General features: G+C 45.1%; 1 protein-coding gene across 1 annotated transcript in view; it reads right to left on the reverse strand.

Annotated features, from left to right (window-relative positions):
- Nucleotides 1–24931, reverse strand: part of ELOVL6 (ELOVL fatty acid elongase 6) — a 74164-nt gene extending 49233 nt beyond the window's left edge. The window contains exon 1 of the mRNA XM_085058391.1: nucleotides 24657–24931. Coding sequence (XP_084914517.1) covers nucleotides 24657–24745 — 89 coding nt within the window. The 5' untranslated portion in view covers nucleotides 24746–24931. The remainder of the gene's footprint in view (nucleotides 1–24656) is intronic.
- Nucleotides 24932–26292: the final 1361 nt, after the last annotated feature.

The following is a 26292-nucleotide window of genomic DNA, read 5'->3' on the forward strand; positions in this document are numbered from 1 at the left end:
TGACTATCACAAGAAGAACTGACAGGAAACACTTTAAGGAAAGTACAAAATTTTCCCAAGTGCCAAAACATTTTACAGTAGTCTCATTATGTAGGTTACTAATTTGCTCCAATGCATAATCAGGCTTATTACCAGCTACAACTGCTGTACATAGGACTTCACCTCTCAGGCACAGACCCTTGTTCATCCTCCCTTTACAAGATGGAAGAATTCTTCAGTGCTCAGTATTTTCTTTCCTTTCTGGTGCCAACAGGACAATTTTGGACAAAATCATCAGATAAATGCTTAATTTTTTCCTCAGAGGGTCTCTTCTGCCGCCCTTGAATCATCTGTGAGCTCTTTCACAACTTAATAATACTGTCAATGCTGGGTACATGCATAATTTTTTTTTTTTCAATATCCATACCGATTTTTGGCCTTTATTCCATGTTTGTCTCTTTGGACATTGACTCCAGCATGTTCTGTAGAATGAAAAACTTAACCTATCTATAACAGCAACAGCTGATGCACTGACACATCCTCCAAAAGAGCCAGCTGTTTGAAATACAGGACCTCCAAGCACAATGGATATACCATCAAACACTGTCTGTGTGAGCTTGATTTCTCTACAAGGCACTTCACCAAAGATTAAAAACCATCAAGAAAAGCTGGGATTTCCTCCTTCTTGCTATAAAAAACAAATACCAAAGTACTCAGAGGCTGAATGGCACAAGACTAACTGCAAAACTGTTAAGCTACCACAAATGCTTCACTGAAGGCCATTCTCATACCTTGGGAAGAAATATGAAAGAAGACAAACTTTGGACAGCTACAACTAAAAGCACCACCATGGTTAAGACCTTAACCGTTGCCTCATCAGAAGCACTAAGGCCAGAAGAGTTCCAAATGAAGTTTAACACATGTTTTACATACCTTTCTTGGGATAAGGCGGCTGAAGAATCAAAGGAAATGCTGTGCAAACAACTTACATCGCAATTTTGAGGTGAAATTTTAATTGCACAAAAATAAAGGCCTTTGGCGTTATCATTACAAAACCTAGTTTATCTTTCTCCTCTTGCCTGTCTGAATTGCTCTTGATTGTGTAAGTGAACAAATCACCTGGTTGTGCAAGTTCCAGCAAGGTGACATTTACTCAGAGGATATATTTAAGAAACTAAGCTTCTAAAACGTAAGATGCATAAATGTAATTGTTTGTTTTCCTGTAATTATTCTGGGCTGTTATTTAAATACCATCCCTCCAAATACAACAATGTAAAAACAATAATTCTGCATCATGTGCATAGATTCAAAAGGCATTCTTTTCTATAGCTATGGATATATATTCAATCCAATCTTGTATTTCACACTGGATGATCATAAAGTGTTTTCAATGAAAATTTAGGGGGCAGAAGCCAAGTGGCACTTCACACAGAAACTTCTAATCCAGCCAGTGATCTTCACACACATATCTCAATCACACCAAGAAAAATCATCTTACCAAAGACTTTACGTATCACCAGACACACAAAAATTAAAGAACTGAGTTAAAGGCAGAACAAGTATTTATTTTTTATTTACCTTTCTGTGGCTCAATGCTTTTTTTGTCAGTAATTCCCTGACTGTGTCATTTAACTATTTCTCAATAAAAACTGACATTCAAAAGTTTACATGTATGCACGTATTCATCCCTACAGCACAGCTACATTTTCTGAATAATCCAGGCGAATAATGCAGCAAGTATCACAAAAACCTATAGTTTTTAATTGCAAACTTACAGGGAGACCTTGAGAACAACTGCCTGTACCTTGCTCTGAATTAGCACTACGGAAATCTGGAAAGATCTTAATCATCTTGGGTAATTCTAGGAGCTTTTAGGCTTGTGTATATGGAGAGCTAATGCATCTCTGAGGCCAGATGAAAGAACAATACAATTCTGAGATCTTCAACAGTGATAAAGCTTACCAGTGGCATCTTGAGTAGAGCTGGACAGCAACAAAATCTGCCTCTGCTCTTGCAAGAACTCAGTCAAGAAAATGGACATACCCAGCAGTTGCTGAAACAAAGCCGATACCAATGTTCACCTACTGCTCTGCTTTGGTTATGGCTATTAATTATGCACAAATTCCTTGGACTTTCAAGGGGATACGGACACCCTGATGTCCTAGTTTCGTTTTGCTGGCACTTACTGAACTATCAAAGGACCTGCCTGCCTCAGATGGTCTTCTCCTCTTCTGATTTGAAGCTACGTCATTACTATTACTACCACAACATGGCAACAAACAGGAAGCCCCAAGGCAAGTGGTGCAGCTCATCCCACAGAGCTCAGAGGATTATTTATGGTAATGTTTATTTGTGCAACACACACAACTTCATGCATGACCAAAGAACAGGGGTGGGTTCCCCAACAACACAGTGTTGCTACCTGCAACCAGCAGAAGCCATAATGATGATGATACTTCTCTGGGAATGCCTGCAGTGAGGCAGGTGCCAAGCTCATACCATGCTGTCTTCCTCCCACGGCTGGCAAGAGGGTCACAATGTCTCTGCAACTCCTCTTGTGTAACTGAGGACTGAATCCAACCCTCAGTTTTTTTAGATAGCAAACTGAGCTGAAACACCTTTCATTTCACAAGCCAATTTGCCTTAATCACTTCCAAGCAGGTGTGTGTGTGGGCAGGTGTGTGAGGTAAAATCAACCACAGAATCACAGAATCAGTTAGGTTGGAAAAAGCCTCTGGGATCATTAAGTCCAGCCTTTGAACGTTACCGTGTCCACTAGACCATGGCATGAAGGACCTCTTGTCCTGTCACTTGTTGCCTGGGAGAAGAGGCTGACCCCCATGAGGCTACACCCTCTGTTCAGGTAATTGTACAACAAAGCGATAAGGTCCCCCCGAGCCTCTTCTCCAGGCTACACAACCTCAGCTCCCTCAGCTGCTCCTGAGGATTTAACTCTCCAGACCCTTTGCCAGCTCCACTGCCTTTCTCTGGACATGCTCCAGCACATCAATGTCTTTCATGTAGTGAGGGCCCAGAAATGAACACAGCACTTGAGGTATGGCCTCATCACTGCCCTGGTCCCACTGGCCACACTACTGCTGATACCAGCCGGGATGCCACCGGCCTTCTTGGTCACCTGGGCACACACTGGCGCATGTTCAGCTGGCTGTCCACCAGCACCTCCAGGTCATTTTCCACTGGGCTTCAACTTTCCAACCTCTGTTCCCCCAGCCTGTAGTGCTGCCTGGGGCTGTTGTGGATGAAGTGCAGGACCCAGAACATGGGTCTTGTTGAAGCTCAATCAACACTCCTCTGACAACCAAGGGTGCAATTAAGGGGAAATTCCCAAATGGCTCAGCCCACAGTGTTGCACAGGAAATGCAATGGAAATAGAGCACTGCATTTCTTCTCCAATTGTTTCCTGTTTACATGAAACCCAGCATTGAAGAGACCCTATAGAGCCAAACCCCATAATTGCTATGAGCTCTCCAGGTTAATCAGGTCTGCAAAGGACCAGACCATTCTTAACAGGCTGTTTTCTTCTTCTCTTTCTAATTCTCTCCATCCTGGACTGCAAGGAAGAGGTTTTAAAATACAAGGCCCTTTTCTACTGACCATTAAGCAAATTTAGGTTTAGCCATCTTTACACTTTGGAGACATGAGGAGTGATCCAAAAAGATTAACAGAATACAGCAAATTCCTTTTGGCCTTACAGGTAATGAAAGCTTGAAGTTCCTTGCAAATTTTGTAAGTCTTTGAGATGCTGATCAGGTTTTGGTGACTTTTTCCGCCCTGGACTCTTTCTCCAGTCTTCCTCCTTATTTCCCAGCTATTTTAACTGCCTAAACTATACAGAATTAAACTAAACCTAATACAGAATTATGTAATCATCTTAACAACTGAAAAGTACAGGGCTAGCTGATTCATTCATTATGATCTTCTAAAATGACTTCAAAATTTGCCTTCTGTGAAGACTGTGACTGAGCCTAAAAACATTGCAAACCTGTGATTTTTCTCTCCCCACATAGACACTGAAGTGCAGAGAACAACAGATGGATCTCTGCACAGTTCTGCCAGCATGGGAATGGGGAAAGAGCACGCAGTGTCTACATGAGTTGCAGCTGGGGCTGTCCATCATTCTTCTGCTGATAATAGGTAGTAAGAAACAGCATTATTGTCATTCTGTATTGGACCCTCTAGTCTAGTCACACCAACCTGTGCAGGTTCTTGCATCACCTTTTGTTACTGAGGAATAACATATGTAAAAGTTAAGATATTATCACCTTCTGAAAGATCACCATTCAAATACAGAGTCTGTCTCCACAGTTAATTCCAATGTGAAGTCCCATGGAAAACATCCAGATTACCACACATCACATGTTGAAGTTTCAATGCTCTCAGGAATCTGGCTACCTGATTTTACCTTATTTCATCTGTGGGAAAATTGGCAGAACACTACTGTGCTATGTGTATTGTTTAGCAGGACAGTTATTCTGGCCCTATCTATGGAGAGCAAAAAGAAGAAATACCAAATAAGAGAGCCTTGGTGTCTCAAGCAAAATTATTATTGTATAACCTAACAGCAACTGTATTAGAGATTAGCTGTTACTAGAAAAAAATATTACTCTAGAGAATAACCTAAAGACAACAGTGATCTTTCTTTGGAGAGCATTTTCTGCAAAGTAGGAAGATTACATCTCATTAAAACCTGTACTTTCTTTTGCTTAAACCTCTGTGCTTTTTGATTCTGGAAGTCTGTACTTGACACTTTATTTCCTACTTACTTGACTTAAAACTTGGTTCTGACTTATAAATCTACCTGCAGAAGATGTCTAAAATATAATGCTGAAAACTCTGATAATATATTCCAGACCACATCACCAAAATGACAGAAGTTTAAGAATTAGGTCTTCCAAATTAGCCTCTTATCAGACTTAGGAATGTTACTCAAGCAATACCAAAAATGTACTGTACATAACTGAAGAAGTAACAGAATTATATACAAAAGAGTAACAGTGGTTGTTCTACACTCCACTTGGAAAAAGTAACCCTAAAAGGTTTTAAACCGTCTCTGAACTCAATGAAATTAACTTATATGAACTTAAAAATGTATAGCATGTTGGGATTCCAGTCCTAGTTCACATTCACTGTAGAAAACGAGTAAGAATTGAAATCAAAGATTTTCAATATTCAAAAACCCTAATATAGTTGAAACGTGGGCCTGGATCTTTCACTTTGTGCATGCAGATTTGCTGCATCTTCACCCTGAGGTGAACTGGAAGCAGCTCCCAGAGTGAGAGCATGGGTACTACCTCAGACAGGACCACAGTCGAGGCTGGTACCAGATAAAATGCAATGATATAAAACACAAGAGTACACACAATGCATAGTGAAATGGAAACAGGGGTTTATCCCCATGTGTCAGTGACTGCAGGTACAGTAAGTCTTTACAAAACAATGCTCATTACATTTGCTTTTGAGCAGGACCATGGAACTGAGACACTGCATGATGCTACTCAAGGTTGCCACTATTTTGTATTCAAGGGTGATAAAACAAAGTTTGACATTAGTGTGACTGCAGTTATCCTACTGGATAACACACTAACCTTTGGTGACGAGTCCAAATATAGTTATTTGCCTAACCTGGGTTAGAAATAGGATTACCATTTAAATACATTTCAGTGTCTACTGGGATAAGCTATTCACTAAACAGCTACCTAATGGCACAACAGACACCTCTCTCTACAAAGCCCTCGACGCATCACAGAAGTGTTTATTGCTTCTGCTTACAAGCCAAAGATCAAAAGATATCTTACGCTAAACAGAACATAACTTGAAAAAGTGAGAGGCAAGCTATGAAAGCCATACGGACAAAGCATTGACACCAGGAACCAAAGACTACAGCTTTGGTTAGATGGGCTTCTTCAGACACACTTAATCACTGAATTTACCCAGTGAAAGTGCTGTGTGGCCCTTCATGAACTAATAAGCAGCCAGGAAGAATTTAGAAGAATACTAGTTATGGTGTTCTTATAGAAAATCATGGAATCACAGAATGGTTTGTGTAGGAAGGAGCCTTAAAAGATCATCTATTTCCAATCCCCTTGCTGTGGGCAGGACATGTTCCACCAGATCAGGTTACTCAAAGCCCCCTCCAACCCGGCCTAGAACACTTCCAGGGATGGAGCATCCACAGCTTCTCTGGGCAACCTGTTCCAGTGCCTCCTCAACCCCACAGTGAAGAATTTCTTCCTTCCACCTAAATCTAAACTCAGTTTAAAGACACTACCCCTTGTCCTATCACTATATGACTTTGAAAAAATGTCCCTCTCCAGCTCTCTTGTAGCCCTCTTTGGGTACTGGAAAGATGCCGAAAGTTTTCCCCAGAACCTTTTCTTCTCCAGGATGAACAAATCAAAATCTCTCAACCTGTTTTCATAGGAGAGGTGTTCCAGTTCTCTGATCATCTTCATAGGCTCATTTGGACTCACTCCAACAGGTCCACATCACGTACCCAAATCAGTGCTCCCACTTGGTAATTTGTCGTAATTAAACAAAATTTGTCATGTGCATATACCTGCAATATGCCTGCAATACATCCGTAGGGTAACGAGATCATCATTGCTTAAGACTCAAGCAGATTTAAACAGACACTGAGACGGATTTACTCAGAAATCAGTCAAATATATAAATTCCAGGATTTGCACACATTACCTTGAGTTATTAAACAATGAAGGCTGATCCAAGGAAAGCCAGCAGACATATTGTGCCAACATACACTAAAGGCAACAACAGACAGAAAAGCTTGACAAAATATTTAGGAAAATCACATAGGGATAATCTCTGTAAGAGGAAAAAGTATTTATATGGCCTTGAGTCATCTTTTTAAATTAGCATTCTTTTACGGTGGTTCATGGTATAGAAAAAACTTGTCCTATGGCATTAGTGGAAGCTTTGCCTCAGTAAAGCATAGCACAGATGGGTTTGCTTCCTGAAACGCAATAGCAAAACCGTTGCAGCCCCAGGTAAAGACTTAAAAACTGCTTTTGTACTTTTCTGATACCGGCCACAAAAGATGCCCCTTTGAAAAGATGAACAGTCAAATGAAAAATACTCTCTCATTGTGTAGCTACACTTATACAATTCTGAGTAAATCAGAAAATCATCAATAGTCTTTACATTGAAAACAAAACACTGATTCTGTTTTCTTTAAATAAGGTGTACATGTAATGTGCATTTAATTTAAAACCTGACTTACAAGATCAAAATGCCTGAATCCTGAAGTACCACCAAATCCTAGCTAGATTACTTTTTAATCACTGCAAATCAGGATAGAAATTGCCAGCTAGTAAAAGGCAGATTAAATGGTAATGTACTCTAGAACTTTGAAACTTAAAATTGAATTGCAGGAGAAACACTTTTATGCTTAAAGAAAAGATGTTCAAACAATACCAAGAAAAAAAAAAAAGTGGTGGCTGATACTTATTCAGTTGTGCTGTAGCCAGCAAGATGTTTCTCCCAGGGAATGTGAAGAGGGCTGAAAGCATCTTGTGCTAGGCTTCACTTCAGTGAACAAGGTCGCATGGTCTGTTGGGCAGCTTCTCAGACCTCCTTGGCTGGTACAGTGTTTATGCCTCATTTGAACCAAACCAAATCTGTTTCTTTCTCTCTCCATCAGCCTTCCACCCAATGCCTCTGCCTGGCAGACACATACAGGCACCATTTTCAAAATTAGCCAGCGATGCTGCTTACAGCGACAGCATCAGGCTCCTTTCTGCAGATGGCTTTCCATTTTAGTCCAAATGCAGAGATGAAATCTATGTTGGTTAACAGCAGCAGAAAGAAATTCATCCAAGTATCTGGGAAATACAAGTACTCTTTCAGAGAGCTGCCAAATCTGCAGCTTTAAAACGTATCAACATACAGCACAGACCAATAAGTAGTACTGGATTAAACTGAATGCTAAAGGTCTATTAAAGTCATTAAAATTAACAACTTGGACTTAATAACCTCTAACTGCATTAGGATGTCTTAACATGCTTGTAAAATAAACAGCTGGAAAATCTGATCTAACTATCCATATAACTAATATATGGATATTTCCTTGACTCTGCCTGCAGCCCAAAGAACCTTCCAGAGGCACAAAACTCTATCTTACAGCAAAAGACAAGTGGTCAGCTTTGGGCTGTGGAAGGGATATGGCACAAAGCTGAAGGGTCAGCAGTCTGGACACCAACCAGGGCGAGAGCAGGCTTAGTGTTTCCAGCAACAGGGTGCTCTGGCAAGGCAACAAAGCCCTCACCTCAACACTCTAAAACAGGGGATTTGAAAGCTGGGTGGCGAAGTCCTGGTTTCCATTTTAAACTCTGCATTGAAGCAGCTTTTCATCCCAGATATTCATCACCCAGCTGCACACGGGAACAAAAAAATGTTACCAGGAGCAGGTGCTGCAGTTTGGAGGTGGAGAAGAGTTCATCTGTTCCAGCACCACTGCTCACCCAATCCTGTGAGAGTGTGTCATGCTGAAGAAAAAGCTAACTGCTCACCTTAGGCAACAGAAATGAAGAAATATTTCAGCAGAGCAGACCTCACCAGAATACGCACTACCACTGCCTGATAAGGATAAGGGAGCTCTCGTATTATTGTCTGTTCTGCAACAGGTTTCTGTTCACTTTGGCAAAATAAATCTAAATGTAGGACTTACAAATAGGTTGTGCCAGATGCCCTTTGCCGTTTAACAGAAATTCAGAGGAAGCTGGGACAGGGAAGATGGATAATTTAATGTAAAACAAAGGCTCTGCTCATCATTTAGTTCTCACTGTATGGGTTCAAGGTGCCAGGCATTGCTTTTGAGTCTCAGTAAAAAGAAGTGGCTTTCAGAACGATTTGGACAATTTTCTTCCATTTTTCAAAAAATTCTTCTGCTTTACTACCCCACACAATGATATCACCAATGTACTGCAGGTGTTCCAAAGCTCCATCCTGCTCCAGTGTAGTCTGGGTAAGTCCACAGCAGATGGTAGGGCTGTATTTCTATCACTAGGGCAGTGGAATTCAGGCATACTGCATGTCCCTCCCAGTGAAAGGAGACTGTAGCCTGCACTCTGCTGTCAAAGGGATTGAGAAAAATGCATTAACAAGTGTACAATATATGTGTACATGCACACATTGTCCTGATATTGTTTGAATATATACTTGGTCCATTATGTATTCAGAATCAATGACAAAAATGTAAATCCCAAAGTGAGTAAAGCTGGTCACAAGTCTTTAGCATTGCCAGTGAAATGCCTGGAGGGCTTTCAGAGCTTGATTCAAGAAGCTGACAGTCATTTCCACCAGGAAGAAACAGCTAACAGAAGACACCGCAGAAGCTGCATGTTTAATTCCCTCCAGCACTTACAAAAGTCACAATCAAAAATGCCAAGATTTTTCTGAAGTTTCTGTTTGCAAATGCTAAATTATCACTGATCTCACTGAATCTGGAATACTGAAACCTGCAATGAGAAATCCTATAAATACCATTTAACTTGAGGAAAACAATCATGCCTAAAAGGAATCAAAGAGGCAACCTTTTCCAGGCTGAAGTTCCTCAAAGTGTCCAGGCACTCAGAGGCCTGGCTCTGTTTAGCTGCTGCTGTGCAAAACCAGCACAGAGAGGCCATAGTTTCAACACAGGGAGCAATTTGAAGGTACCACTGAAGCTGGATTCTGCTTGGTGCTGTTGGGGAGAGCTGTCTGTCTGCACCTAGACTGACACAAAAGTAGTGAGCAGGAAGGAAAAGGCAGAGAGGCAAACAGCACATTTTGTTTACAGCAATGCTGCTGCAAGGTGGTGCTGTGTGGTATGATCTCATGGGAGTGTGTATATAATGCTCTTTGAACCATGAGGAAGAAACTGTCTCCTAATTATTTCCCTGGTAATTGGCCATGCAGTGTCGTTCCTTGCATGAGGACTACTGTGAATATATTGGACATCATCTGATTAAAACAAGAGAAAGGAGCATTATGTGATGGCAACTTAATGAGATGGGCTTCAAACTAGACCTAAACAAGCTGGACAAGAAAAACAAATTGAGGCCTGTTCAGAAGCCATTGAGAAGACAAGATAGTGACAACCATCTGCAATACTAAAACAAAAAGTTTAAGAGCCTGGGCTTTAAAGGGAGAAAACTTAATAATTGTCCTTGCATACTAATCTGAACCTCTAACATTTTAGGACCATCACTCAGGATCACTGGTATTTCAGACGACATGTCAGAAATGAGCTGTACATCCAGAAGCACATGAGCACTGCAAATCAAAAACAGGCATTCTTTGAAGTGGCAAGAGACAGGGACACTTAATGGCTCCAGGTGAGAGATCAAAGTGGGAAAGCACGCTGGGCTGGAAGGACACAGGGCTGCTGCAGCAAGCTGGTGAAGAGCAGCCAGAAGAAGCCCTTCCAGGAGCACCCTACAACCAGGGTGGGTGCTCTGGCTGTAGGGCCCAGCAGCTCTGCTGAGGTTCTTAGCCATGCCTGTGTACAGCTCCCACTTTGAAACTGCTTTCAGACACAGGCTGCCTGTGTTAGCAGCTTCTACAGGTGAAAAAATGAAGCTGCCTACAGGTCATTCACTGAAGAGTTGGACTTGATGATCCTTGTGGGTCCATTCCAGCTCAGAATACTCTGTGATTCTGAATTTAAATTAATTTTCCAAAACAGTTTGGGGGAGCAGGGCTTGAAGAGAAGAAGCAAATGCAGGGGGGGTGGTGGTGTGAAATGCCATGCAGCAATGCTGGGGATGGCCCTGCCCAAGAGCAGTGTGGGCCCTCCTTCCCTCCCAAGCCAGGGGGCTTCATACTACTGTATTTTTTTGCTGTTGTTCACTTGAGGGTGAATTATATTAACGTTTGTATCCAAATGTAAATACCTCTCACCAACACAGGAGCCAAACACAAACATGCTGATTATACAGTGTCTGGGGCACAGCCCTAGTAACAGAGATAAAAATCAACACATCCAGGGAACAAGAAAGAAAAGGCAGTGCAAGAGTGAGTCAGCAAATGTAAGCAATATGTTAGTCAGGCAAGCGTTTCTGAATGCACCACGAGGCTGCTCATGCTGCAGACAAAGTCACAGCTCCAATAACCTGGAAGACCATCCTGGTGTGAGGGCCCCCAGCCTTCTGCAAGGGGACAACTAAATTTCATACTGGTTTTGGGCAGGCTTTAATGTAGATTTTTACCATTGCCCCCACCCTCCCCCCATCCTTAAGCCTGAAAAAGGAAAAAAATGCCATGTTTAGGAAGAGAGACGTGAGCACAGAGATCTGGTAAAGCAGAGGAGGTGGGCTGTGCTGCTGTGCCAGGTGTCATGATAAAGGCAGCAGGTTGCCAGGATTAGCTTGGTCACTTTGCAGGCCATGAAATGCTCCACCGAGCCTGTTTAGCCTGTGGTCTGGCTCTTCCTCCTGCCAGCCTGCATTTCTCTGCAAAACAAGTGAGTGAGTGCCCCAGAGTACTGCCGTGACATATCCTCGTCAGTGGTAAAACCTGCGCAACAGCCATGGGCAGCAGGGCTGCACTGCTCCTCTCTGGGGCTGCACACATCACAGCCCAGAGTCCAAGGGACACAGCTGCAGAAAGCAGTCAGGGGGAAGAAAAAGCAAGGCACGAAGCCAGCAAGTTTTACAAAAGTCACTGGATTTCACGTCACCAGCAAACTTATTTGCAGTTTTTCTGATCTAAATCCTGTTGTTCCACCACTTTGAAAATGCAGACTCTAATTAACTCACATTCTTATACACTCTGGCGCCTGAAGGATACTTGCTTTTGTAAATGATATTTATAAAGCAAGAGCTATTTAATACCTGCTTAACATATATCCATAACCTTCAGAATGTCGCCTATGAGTCAACACAGCCTGACTTGAAGTGACATCTTTCCTCTTTTTGTTCTGTAAGGCTTTCTGCAGTGTACAGCCACTACCCCAGAGCGTGGCAGAAGGCAGCCTAAGGCATTGCTCATATTAACTCGTTCAGCATTGGGTAGTTTAATTCTGGAAGAGCAGCACTTGCACAGAGAGGACTGCATGTAAGCCTGTCTCTGGGAAACAAGCCCTTTTCAATTTAGTCTTCATGCCTTCTAGTGATCTCCCATATATAACCATTTACTGCACAGCCAGGTCCTGCATTTACAACTCTTCATTGGTATTTCTGCAGAAGCCTGCGGGATGGTGGCTTAGTTCAACTTCAGCAGCACTCAGATTTCTGTCTGCACCAAAGCTGAAGGTAATGGTAGAGCCATCTCATTACTCATGCACAAAAATTTACATCCTCTTCCCATTCATATCACAGATACGTCTCCCACTGACTTGGATGAATTCCAGACCCCTGTTTTAATAATGAAAGTCCCTGACAGTCTGTAGTTTTCCAGATGTGTGCCTTACCCATTCTTTGAACAAAGCAGGTTGAGCAGGATAGTCTAGGGACCACACCACAGGGCATTACCACAGCAGACTGTGGGATCCAGTTAGAGAGGGATGTTTGTCCAATTCACAACTTAAAGAGTGTTTGTCCCACTCCTGCAGCTAGAAGGAAACAGCTCAGACTGCACGGCTGCAACATTCTGAGCTCATGAGCACCTGAGTATAGATGCCATCATGGGAACTACTTAGGACACATCCCCTCCCTGCCCTGCTGCCTCCAGGACTGCTTTCAGGAAAGCTACACAGGCAGCCTCCAGACACGGCAGCTGGAGCAGTGTGACAGTTTACTGCCTCTGCTGGTCCCTTCCACCCTGCCACAGGAGAACGTGGTCCCAGAAGGAGTCATGACAGGCAGCTCAGTTTACCCAGCTGCAGCAGTGCTTCCATGTGTGTGGCATGGGGCCAAAGTTCAACCCTGGGAAGCTACTCCAGTGCCAGCAAACCCAAGGCAATCCACCCTGATATCACCCCATTGTGCAACCTTGCTGACAGGGAGGCTGTCCCCACTGCCTCACAGACTGGCTAACATTCAAGAGGGAGCTTTTGATCCAGCAGCCAGGAAAAATGCATGATGGGACCAAGTTTATATCTGTATATGCAATGGGAGACTCTCCGAAGTGTTGGGAACCAAAGTCTTGCTTCCTTTTAATGCCACACAGGACCTTGGGAGCTAAGAAGAGAGACCTCAGCTGAAAGTCAGTGGAAATAGTCATTTTCATCTGGGAAGACTTCCAGCTGCAATGGCTCCAGGCAGCTCTCAGCAGCCCTTGTGGCTGTGCAGATCCACCACTTTCAAGGCATCCTTCCTGTTCTTAGAAATGCTACATTATAGAGCTTTCTGTCATTAAAGCATCTAACTCACCAAGAATGTGACTGTGGGATTCTGTGTCGACCTTAGCACAGGGAAAAAGGATACTAAAATATCGTAACTCTTCACGGTAATATAATGAACACAAGTGTCCCTCTTTCAAGATGTACAGGTATTTTACAACACAAGAGCTGCCTGGAACTCCATCAAGTCAAGACTCATTCTTGAAACTTCAAACAGGGTAAGTGGGTTAAAGATGTCTGAAGCCAAACTGATGTCCCCTGTAAACAGAAACTACACTATCTAGTTTAATGGAAAGACGTCTAACTCTCTGCCAGCCATAAATATGGGTCATAACTAAGGTCATCAAGACACAGCCACTGAATACCAAATGATGGACCATAATCATAAAAGAAAAGCACAGGCAAGATATCTGTGGTCTGTCAAAAACCTCCCTCAATCCTATATGCCATTTTATTGGAAGCAATGAAAACTGTTTACAGTGCTTGCACCAGTTCTTAGAGATACACCAAAGGATCAGTATCTGGACACACTTAGCATGCCCACCCTGAAGCCACCAGCACTCATTAGGGAAGATGTTCCATGACAGCCCAACAGCTGAAGACACAGGGAACTGCTAAAGGCAAGAAGAGCATTTGGAAAGCCTGAGGTCAAAATCTGCATTCCAGCTTTAATGCAGATACAGGATAGATGCTAACAGATCTGTTTTGTTACCCTAGTCCATTTTTCTTCTCCATCAAGGGCATGCTACTACAGAAAGCAGAGGGGGAGCTCTACTTGCTCACCCCACAGTAAAAAGCTGTGGTAGCTCTCCTAATTACTATTTCTTTCTAATCTCTGGATTGCCCACATTATCAGCCTGGTGTATATTTTTTTCCTAGATGTAGACACAACTTCTTTTCTCTTCATTTTCTCCTAACATCTTTCCCAATTATTCCATTTACAGAAATGACCATTTCAAAATATGTGAATTGTCATAATTGTTTTACATACCAGATGCTACATTACATTTAGCCAACACATACAAGTTTAAGAACTAAATCTCTTACACTGAAGCCAACAGCAGTTTTACTGTGGACTTTATTTAGGATTTTTCCATTTAGTGATTTGAAAGTGACTTTTAAAAGAGAGGGCCCATTTATACCAGTATATGATGGGGGCTGCAGAAAGCTGCAAGCAAGCACTCTTGTTTGGTTATTATTGCCTTATTCCAGAAATCAAGGACCAAGTGACTTCATCAGAAGGTGGCAGTGGGACTATTCTGAACCACAGCTTTTTCTGTTCATCCAGAGAGAGCTCACGGCCAGGCTTGTGCTGCCCAGCTCCACCAGCCCAACACCAAAACATGTGCCAGCTGTTTCCCACCCTGCAGGGTGTTTTACAGAGGCATACAGGGCTTCCCCAACCACCCGTGCTGCTGACTTGACTGCTCTTAAAAGAGAAAAAGATATACAGAAAATGAGAGAGGAATGGGGGAAGGGTGGTAGAAAGAAAAGAGAAGAAAATGCATGGTGGGGGAGAAGAAGGAAGAAGGATTGTGAGAAGTAACTATGGTCTAGTTGGCTCCCTGAGTCTCTCTACATTTGGTGAAGAGAGGGAGTGGTTTTACAATAAAACTTACTCCTCTCAGCTGCCTACTTCCTGATGACTCAGACACCTTACATAGCAGGCATCTGTGGTCAGACAAATGCCACCACCAGTGTCTGCAAGGTGCTCCTAGGATCTGAATGAGTGAACAGTAATAGAAACTGTCTGTGATTACCAAATACAAGAATCTTGGACATCAAACAAAACATTCGAGCAATCACCCCAAGCAGGGTCAAAAGACATTGGATGTGGAGGGATCTGGGAAGGGCATCCACTGTAACTACCATCTTTATGCAGGGGCACCATTACACAAAGATCACCTCTCACAAACATCAGGGGATTGGTTTTCAGACTTTCTTTTAGCAAAATATTTTCCTTTATTTCCTAACAAGAATGAGCATCCTGGGTACAACAGCCTTGTGACAGTCTGGCTCCCAGTGTTACACTAGGAATATCTGGTGTTGATCCTATCTTTCAAACAAAATTTTTAAATTTGTCCATGATCTAAGCACTTATATAGGAGGGGAGCTCTTGGAAAATGCTGGAAAGCTTATGTGAATTTGTTAAAAATGAAAAATATGCATTGTGGTAATGATATTTGAAGTTGGTGAACAAGGACACATTGGCTGAGGACTCCTTTCAGCGCTATAACATTACTTTTCTTCATGGTGTTTGGTGTCTGGAGCCATTCTCTCCAATGGGACACAAGCAGAACTCCCCACTGGGTCACAGCAGTGGCAGCAGTGCAGCTGCACAGACCTGGCTCTCATAGTCCAAGCAATAATTTACCTAAACCTCTAAAAAAATAGTGAGTTTTGTCTGCCTGGGTTACTAGCCTTAAACTAAACCCACAAGCTGTTAGGGGCAAGATAAGAGTTTTTCACTACATCCATGGGCAGTGCCTTGCCCAGAGGGAATCTTGCCAAGCATCTGACTCCCAAGTGAGATTTTAAAATAATATATTTAACTCCACAGTATTTACAGATTTCTAAAACAACAAATAATGATGTAACAAAATAATCTGATTGTCTGTGTACACTGCCATTGCAAGAGGGAATGTCACTTCCAGACAGTTGTTGTGTGACGAAAACCAGTATTTTCTTTATAAAGCATGCGATCGAAAAAGGACATTTAAGCACACAGGAGCAGTCATGTCAGAGACCAAAGGCTGAATTAAGCCATTCTCTTGTTTCAGACGGTGGCCAACAGGAATATCTTACGAAAAACTATAATGGGGAAATGCCCTCACAAAATAATGTAACAACAACACTATGCATCCTGAAATACTTCTACCTGCTAAACAGCCTGTTTCATCATGAATCTGAAACCAGTGCTGCCCACTCTCATCAGCAGTTCCACTCAGCACATCCTCACAGCTTCTTTTACCTAGGAAGGGCAGTGAAATCACTGGGTTTGGCTGGGTTTAGGGCGGTCACCCATGAGCACAGAAGATGCCACGGGCACATGGGACAGGACAAATCCTCATCCATACCTGGGATTGGGGCTGAGGCACAACAGGGTGCAGGGCAGCCAGCAGCCCCAGAGCTACTGTCAACAGACTGCCTAGAGAACTAAAGTCTTTGTTAAAGTCAAGGTAGACAAGAGCATCTAGACATCCATGCAGTGGACGACATAGATAGGAGTTTTCTCCTTGGCTGTCAAGCCAAGGAAGGTAAGAAAACAAGAAGGAATTGAAAGATAAGGTGTCTACATAATTCCCTGCTAATGACTAACATTTCTTTTGCTTGTGACCTGCAAAGATATGGAAAATGAGTTGGACAGCCAGCTCCTGCAGGGAGAACAAAATGAAGAAAAGCCAGGGCTTTTGGCTGCCTGGAGATGATGTATGTTGGCAACAACAAAATTCCCATTAATGTTTACAGAGGACCTGCATCCAGAAGAATCACATCAGGGGGCCTAGAGGGCAAATTCCCAATTAAATCTAAAAGGAAAATTACATAAAGAAAAAGACAGACTTTGTAAACATTTGTTAATAAACCCACTATCTGAACAGCACAGTGCAACAACTTTGGCATCCCACTTTTGTTTATACTTAGGGGATTTTACTGTTATCTTAAGTAGGTCTTAATGACTCTAAATAAATACCCAAAAAAAGGAAAAAAAGGAAAAAAACCTGAAGCCCAGGCAATTTTATTAGTCAGAAGATCAGACTCCTCAATAATAGCATTCTGATTTTTCCAAAATTAACTTGGCTCATTGTTTCTTCCCCTTAAAACATTAATTGGCACTCCCTGGGATTGCTCTTTCCAGGTGTATTTATACTACTGACGGCTCAAGACATATAGAGCAGACATTTGTCCTTAGTAACACTCTTGACTGACCTTAAGTTTTATGTCCAGGGGTAACTGAGGCCATCAGATACCAAAATCAACACATTCAATTTGAAGATCTCACACCCTGGATGACGTCCAATTCATTTTTCATTCAGTTTGCAGACTTCACATATTGAAACTAATTACCAACAAATTTTAAAAGTTCTATTTAAAAGTTATCATCAGATGTTGAATAGTCTGAAGTTTTACTGGACTATTTGAAGGACAGTTTCTTTCATAAATTTGCAATTAAAAATGGTCTGGACTTTTGCAGTTTAATCCCATGATACCAACACTAAACTGCCTTACCCCTAATATTACAGCAGCTCTTCCCAGTCCTCAGTTACCACAATCAAGGAGACAAACTTGTCCCACATCCTTGGCAAGAATAAAGTATTCTTCACTGCTAGTACAAGTGTAAAGCTGCATAGTAACAGTGTAAGATCATTATGTTTTCTGTACTGGTTTAATGTAGTTATTCATACAGGTCTTATATCACCTTAGGATCGCCTTGTGCAGAAAACCAACTTTGAATATTCCCAGAAAAGAACTGTTTGCTATTTTACAGCAGAGGAACTGAGGCACAAAGAGAAATTTTCAGAGATGACGCAGATCCTTGATTTCCATTACAATGATGGGACTCAGGCCCAGTTCTGACTGATGCCCATTTCTACAAGGTGGCTATGGCTGCCTTCAGCTTAAAGTCAAGCTCCCCACATCCTCAGAGATACCATTCCCCTGTGCGCCATGCACTGCATAAACCACTACTTGTGCTCTGCAAAGTCCCAAATTCCCTGGCATGAGGTAAACCATTGATTTGCATCTCCCCCTCTTCCTCCCCACTCTGAATACCAGCTGTTTCCACAGGAGGTCAATGACTGCTCAGCAGATACAAGCTCTGCCCATCATTTCACGTCATGTCTGCTCTGGAGGACCTGGGTTCATTCTCTAGGCAAACTGAGGTCGTAGTTTCGCGGTCCTTCCACCTTTCTCCTCCTCTGTAAGTAAAAGTCACAGCAAAAATAACTGTGTCCTCACAAAAGTCAACAAGACTTGCAATTGAGGGTTTGCAATGGAGCACAAAGTACAAGGCACGCTGTGAAGGGCAGTATCAGGTACCATTGCAACTTTGGATCTGAAAGCAATAATAACATTTGCAAACATTGCACATGAACTGGCAGTTTTCTCCTTCTATTGGCCTGGGTGCAACCACAGCCTTGCTGTTTCCTGTTCTGTTGACAGCTTGCAAAATGTTAAGCTGTATGTCCCTGCAGAGCTCCCCATAGGGCTGCAGCAGCCTTCCCCAGCAAATCCAGGGAAGCCCAGGAGATGTGATGCTGTAACACAAGAAACAGGAACAGCATGGCCTGTAGCAGCAGCAGGCTGGGACACTTTGGCCAGTGATGGGGCAGCACAGCAGAAGACAAAACCCTACTACTCCAACTGAGGGCAAGGCTCAAGTGAGCTAAAACACCTCTTGGCAAGAATCAATTGACTGGGTGGCAGTACAAAGGTAATGTGGTTACACAAACATCTCACATGTTGACACAACCTAAGTCAGTGAAAAGTTTATTTTATATTTCAGACAATCCTAATTTACAGTTAAAAATAATGTTTTAATCTCTGCTCTCTTCCATTAAAAGAAAAAGCACCTAAACTCTTAATTAACCTTTCCAAAAAGTGTTTTGGAATGACCACGTTCCTGAATGTCTACATTCACTTCTGAAAATGATGGCAAGTTCCTCAATTACTCCTTGCTCCCCTCCTACAAGTTTATTATTCCCAGAAGTATGTGATGTTTCACAAAGTAGAAGAGATGTCTCCACTCTCAAGAGGTTTAAAATCACAGAGGCAACATGATGACAGATGTGTTCATACTCTAGGGAGAGAGTAAACAAAAGGACACTGCCTATGTTTCAGTGGTAGGCTGAATCCAGAAGACATTGATGTATTTATCTTCAGGATGACATTTTGATGTCCACTGCATTTTTCTTTTTTTTTTTTCCTCAAGCCCACACAGTCAGAAAACACCTGAACTCTGAAAGGACATCTGCTGTTATCCCCCATAGACTCCATCCTATTCTTTTCAAGGAGCCAAAACACTGGGATACTGCAATACATCAGTCTCTTGCTCAGAAAGGCCTGCAGGATGAAAGAAAGGCAAAGCAGTGATTATCCTCTAATCTCTGCCATGCACTGGTGGCCCTGTCAGTTTTTTGGCCAGTTTGCAGAAGCGAGCAGCAAAAATCCCCTCTACAGAATGACATGTGGAGGTAGGCTAAATTCTTGGGCCAACTGAATTCTGCTCAAGTGAAACAGTCTCTCTGTTGAAAAGCGCAATTCACATCTTCCCTTTGAGTCCTTGCTGCAGCACAGAGGAAAGTACAGGGTGACTGCAGCATCTCTCTCTACATCCTTCACTCGGCATCTACCAGGAGCTCAGGGGGGAAAAAAAATTACATCAGTTTTTGGCTGCTACGCACATATGCCTGGAGAGATATGCCCTCACAGCCTCTCACTCTTGATTTCTGCATGAGGTAAGAGTAGCTTAAGTGGATGAGGAGAGCTTGTTCTGCATTTAGGAAACAAACCTGTCTAGGACGATGGTGCTTGTGTGAATTATTAAAAGGCAAGGGCATTTACAAATCAAAATTAGCTGACCCTCTGCCCTTCCACATCTATCTCTAATTTTGACTGGAAAGAAAATCACACCAAAGGATAAATTTCTCTCAGCACAGGCTGCATTTTCTGCCTCTGCCACATAAAATTTTTCGTAACAAACAGTTAAAAATAACTTCCTGCATGGATGTTTTCTTTCAAATACATTAACATTTAATACTCGTCTAAGGTCCATAAAGTTGATTTCAGAATTGAGTTTAAGTTACCAGATCCCTTTAGAACCAAAAAGTTCCCAGCAGTCCTTATGCAGTGCTCCTCTCTTTACTGAATCATTACTTGTGTTAATGATACCAAAACCAGCCAGTTTCTGCAGCAGAGCCCAACAGCATTGTTAAGGAATAACTAGTTTCACTTTCGTCCTGCTCATCCTCCTCCCACTGCTACCTGCGAGCATGCTGCCGGCTGCCAAGGGTTAAACCTTAGCTTTTCAGGAAGCAAAACAGGAGAGGCAAGAGAGAGAGGAGCACGGAGAGCCTGCCCAGGGGAGCAGCTGGCGGGAGGACATGGGGCTGGGGCAGGGATGTCCGGAGCGCTGCAGCAGCCAGCGGAGCAGCAGAGGAAAAGTTTCTGTGATTTTAGGCAAGCCCTGGCGTGACGTCAGCTCTCCCAGATAATCTCGGCGCAGTCAGCACAGGCCTCCTGGCTCCCCATTGGCGAGCCCCTCGTCAGCAGACATCTGAAGATAATTATTATTGGCCAGACAATTATAACAGGAACGAGTGTCACTTCGTGCTGATGCCCGAACCTGGTGCTCTGCAGCACGATGGAGGAGGACTACGGCGGTCACCACTCCACCCAGGCATTTCTGTCACTTTGCCTTTCCTAAGCACTGGCCAGTTTTTGCTGCCTCACTGGCTGCAGCTGCGAATCAAAATCTCAGTGCTACAACACTTTTTGCTGCGTGTCTGACAGAACGGTGAATTTTCTGCTAAAATAGTAATACAGTTACCCATAAGAGATAAAGGACTAGAGCTGTATTAATTCTCATGCAGCAGTTTAAGGAAAAAAAAAATCCTCTGCAGACTATTTACTTCATACCACTTCCCTCTTTGAAGAAGTTTTTGAGGAGGTGCTTGGGACAGTTTGATTTGAGAAATCATTTAACCAATTATTTTAACAAAGGTTTGACTTAATCCTGAACATACTGAAATCAAATCTCTCATGGTTTGAGCACAATGTGACAGCATCTTAAAGTGATACTGTTTTTTATATGCACAGCTACTCAATGGCACTATACTTACACATGTATCAACAACAGCTTTCCCACACCATAAAGTGTAAGAAGTTTTGTGACAGTAAATGGACCTGCTAGTTCTTTAACCTCCTGAAATCCTGCCATTGCTTGTTTAGGGAAGGCAACTAATTGGCAGCTCTTACCATCAGACACCAGCAGGCTGCAGGTCTGTCTTTGCAGCCTCCAACCTTGCTCTGCCACTTCTGCCTCCCTGCACGAGAACCAGGCAGTCTGGGGGCTATACCATAAAGGCACGCATAAACATAAAGCCAAGCATCCAGGGAGGCATGAAACCCATCAGCTTGTAAGTATCAGGCAACAGACTATTCATTTCTCCTGTCAAAACAGTCCCCTCTTCACAGCACTGCTAATCCAGGCCCAAGCCCTTAAGAGGTCTCAGTGCGATGCATGTTGCAGGATGGGGTCCATAGAGTGAAGCAAGGAGGACCTCATTCACTGCCATTAGACCAATAAATGCCATCAGATGGGATTTTCAGGGGCAAATGGCAGTAAGGAAACAAGTCCTAGGATGGGGAAAGACAAGTCTGGATGCCAATGACTTGTGAGGGCAGACAACATGCACTTGACTCAGGGAGTGATGGAGCTTGGAGGACCAAGGCTTGAAGGACCAAGGCAAAGGAGGGGCAAGCCTTGGCTGAAGAGAACCAGACCTTGCACCATGATCCTTCCCAACCAACCATACCAGTACTTAGGGGTGTATGCCACTACCCCTAGGCTTTGCATTCCAGCTTTTCCAGCTTCAGGCTTACAGAGTTTTAATTAAAATAGCTTGTCGGTGCTTTAACCAGCTCAGAACTCAGAGGATATGTAAAAGGATTCATGTCCATCTGAAAACTATGCTACATCTTCATATGCAACCTGGTCGGACTCCAAAGATACATCTCAAAATCCAAAAGTCAGGGTCAACTCCTTCGAGCCAATTCATCCCCCCTAACACCCTACAGCCTTTTTCTCTGTGTGTGTGTTGTAAGGTAACAAGGCATAGTTCTGAGATGAAGTAAAATAGCAAATGCCACACCTATAGAATTTGTTTACCTTCATGTTTACTTTCATGTTAGACGTCGTAACAGTATTGCACCGTAATTTAAATAACAATTACAGTATAAAACCCTGCCACAGTCTTTCCTTAAGCAAGTCCCCCTAGTCTGTCTTCCTGCTCAAAGAGCAAAGAAACATGTTTATCCCTACAAACTACTACCTCACGGCCTCATCTTAGATGGCTTTTATGTTAAGGATGTGTACATTAAGGCTACACCTACAAAGTGCAGGAGCCATGTACTGCCGTTGATGTCTGCACACACAAACCTATTGAGTCACCCTGATAGGAAATAAAAAAGCTGCTGTATTTTACCAGTTAAGCTCCCTGCAAAACTCAAGCGCTTGAACAGGACCTGTTTCATTAAGCAAGTGCATTTCTTAAAGAAAAAAAGCACAATTTAACCTGAAACTTGGAAGTCTTGAGCAGCATTTTCAAGAAAAGCCTGCCACAATAGAGACCTCAGAGGGCACAGCTCTATTTCATTTCCAGAAACATTCCCAGGCCACAAGAAGATCACCCTCTTTCACTTTCATGAGAATCAGATATTAATTCATCAGTTCCCTCAGAGAAGGTGAAACTAGACCGAAAAGCATGTGTACATGTATGACAGTGTCTCTTTAGCTGTACAGCAGCAGCGTAACACTGATGGTCTCCTCCTCTGAACCTGGAAAGTGGGAGCCTGGTGTTTTGGAATCCCAGCTGGCGACCTCTGCAGCATATGAAACTGACGGAGATTTTAGTAACACTGCTTAGTATTTATGTACTACCTGACATCTTCAAGGACCTCGGCAAACATTACTTAAGCCATTAAAGTACCTCGTAAGGGCATTTAAGCATTATTATTCCTCACTCCCCTGGTCTTTCCCTGCTGGGGAAACTGAGGCCTAGGAGAAGTTATGTAATGTTCCCAAGGTCACATCACGATGCACAGGAGAGCCAAGGAGAAGATGCAGGAGTGCTAGTTGCTAGGCATATTCTTTAAAATAAACTGCATCTCTCCTGGGTTATTTGGCTATTACATATATTCACGTATCACACCCCCCCCCCCATCCTCTTTTACCAGCACGTCCTACTCTGATGCCAATTTTCTTCTGGAACATGGACAGAATGGGAAGCATCCAGTACTCCCAGCCCAAGAATATCTATGTGGTCTCCTTTTTCCTGAAACATGAGTGACACCAGGCACCCCTCAAGAGATAATGAGCTCACCTGCAGAACAGAGGGAGACATACATGCACTTAAAATGGTCATTTTAATTATACTGCTCTTAAGAGTCCCCAGAAAGTCACTAAAGGATTCTAGCACATCCCTGGCTGAGATCCACCTAGGATCTTGGACCACTCTGTCCTGCAAATGTAGACACCAAAGGTCAGGCTCAGAGACAGTTCTATCCTGCCACGGTCACACAAGGGTGGCATGGGGAAGTTCTTCACTTGGTTGCTCAAAAGGGCACACAGTCCTGCCAAGGGAGGGCATGCAGGGAAAGCTGGGGGCTAGCTGGGGAGAGAGACCACAGGAGCAGCAAAAAGGGCAAGACTGGGCACTAGGCAAGGGCAGTCAGTGATAGTGCATCAGCAAGGCACAGGTGAGCTGGAGCAGATGGTGAACACAAGGCCCGTGCAGGTGGACAAAGCCAGGACAAGGACTGGGGCAAGGTGTGGGCAGGTGTCATGGAGAGGGGGATCCCGGCCCCGCAGACAGCTCAGAGGGCCCCGCAGAGGGGGCAAGGGCAGCTGGGGCGCTACCTCCATCCCCGTCTCCCTGCTGCCAACCAAGGCCCTGGGATGCCCCCGGGGCAGCGCCTGGCAGAGAGCAGCCTCCCGGCACAGCCACTCCCCTTCGGCGGGCCAGGCTGGGAGCGAGCGTGTGTCCTCTGCGGGGCCGTCAGGCTCGGGCTCGCCGCGACCCGGGGAGCCCCGACGGGTCTCTGCGCAGCCCCGGTCCCGCCGCGGCTCAGCTCGCCCCGGCTCCCCGGCCGCTCGCACACGCCGGGAAAGTTAATAACCGCATGGCTGCAAATGAAGTTTTATTAGGAGCTGGGGGAGGGGAGGGGCAAGGCGAAGGGGCTCCGCGGGGAGCGCGGGCAAACGCGCAACTTGTTTGAACGAGGCTGCAGCGCGGGGAGCGGGAGGGTCGGGCAGGGCAGGGATGGAGGCAGGGGAGGCCGAGGGCAGAGCGGGGCACGTGTGCGGCTCTGCGCCGCCGGGCCAGCCGGAGGGCCGGGGCGCGGCGGGAGGGGGCGGCCGTGGGGCTCGGGGCCCGCAGAGCACCGCGCTGGGGGCGGGATGCCCCGGCCTTGTGCGTGCCGGCGCGGCGGCTCCCCCCGGCCGCGCAGGTAGCGCCGGCGGCAGCGCCCGTGTGCCCGCGCACGGCGGCGCAGAGCCGAGCCGAGCCGCGCCGCACCGCGCCGGCCGGGCGCAACCCGCGCACCCGGATGGGCTCAGCGCCTCCCCGATTCGGGCGGGCGGGGGGCCGGGGGCGGCACTCACCAGTTCTCCTGCATCCACTGGATGGCCGCATGCTCGTTGAACTGCTTCTCGAATTCGTATTCCTGCAAAGTCAACACTGACATGTTCATTGGCCCGGTGGCTGCGGAGCCGCTCCCCGCGCCGAGATGCTGCCTGCCGCCGCCTCGGGAGCCGGGCCCCTGCGCGCCCGCCGCCGGAGAGCCCCCGCCTCTGGCCTGGCCCGCCCCGCCTCAGCGGTACCCCGGGTTTAGCATAGCTCCGCTCCCCTCCGCGCCTCTCCTCCCGGGCCCGCCGGTCTCCTCCTCTTCTGCGGCCGCCGCGCAGCGCCCGGGGGCGGCGCGGTCTTAGTGCCCGCCCGCCGCCGCCGCCGCCTAGGACACCCGCCCCCCGCCGCCCCCCGCACTGCCCCGGCGCTGCTCGCTGGGTTGTGCCGGGGCTGCTTTCCTGGCAGGGAGGATCCTACCTCCTCACCCCAGGCAGTCAAAAATATCTACAAAAATAGGAAGCCCCCACCCCTGTGCTGAATCCGTGCCGCAGCGCTCTGCGCGCCCTCGCCGGTCAGCCGGGAACTAAGGAAGCTCAAGCCAGAAGGGCAGACGCATGCACTCCCCCAGAAGAAGCCTACAGACACCCCGACACGTCCTTTTTGCATTTAGATCCCAGCGCACCTGCTGCGGGTGCCGCCATCCCGCGGGAGTGGGCTCTCTGCCCCCCTGCCCGGCCACCTCCAGCTCGCTGAGGTGACAGGGGTTGCAGCTGCGTGTTCCCATACGGGGGGCACCGTCCTGCAGACAGGCTGCCCAGAGCTCCCTGCTGTGCACTGACACGCTTTTGGATGCTACAGTATGCGTGGGGCTGGTGGAACATGGGGCAGAGACCCTAAGTCTAACCATCACCTGCTGAGCTGCTCTCGCAGCTGGGTCACACGGTGTTTATGTAGCCTTAATTTTGCTTTCCCATCTCATCTGCCACTTGCTGATGTCTCCAGCTGAGTTCTTCCGACTCCAGCAGCATCCTGGATGTGCGTTGCAGTAGAAGCTGAGCTAAAAGAGTGGTCCCAGCCCCCACTGAGCTTGCAGTCTTAAGGCAGGAGGAAAAGAGTGACAAGAAAGCTAGCCTAAGCGAGCAGATCCAGCAAAGTCAGCACACTCTTGACTCTCCTGGACTTCAGTTCTTACTGACATGGAAGTCTTTAGTATCTTTAAACCCAAGCGCTGAGAAAATGAAAAAAGAGAGCCCTCAAGTATCAAGACATCAACAGCTAACCAGTCTGATGATCCTGCTTGCATTTGGACTACCATGCTCTTCAGTCACGTTTTTCAGCACATTAGTCAGAAGGTCTGAAGACCTGCTCCCTTATGCTGGCAGCTGCCTGAAGTTGGTGTCAGAGCTGGGGAGATGCACAGGATGAAGCTGAAGGTTATAAAATGTTATGGCAAGGGCTCCTTTAGGGTTAGGATGACTATGGGGCATCAGATGAGGTTGACTATTGCCCACAGGGCTTCTGTCTTCCTGGGAGCTCAGCTGCCAACCAGACTCACAGAGCATCCACGTGGCATTCAGCCTTCATTCAAGGAGTGCAAGACATCAGGCAGAGGTTAAGTCACAGCAACACTTGAAAATGAACTGTAACAGTTTCAGGAAATACATTAACAGC

This window comes from Lichenostomus cassidix, chromosome 4, assembly GCF_008360975.1.
Source record: "Lichenostomus cassidix isolate B80296 chromosome 4, HeHo_3.0, whole genome shotgun sequence".
Lineage (NCBI taxonomy): Eukaryota > Metazoa > Chordata > Aves > Passeriformes > Meliphagidae > Lichenostomus > Lichenostomus cassidix.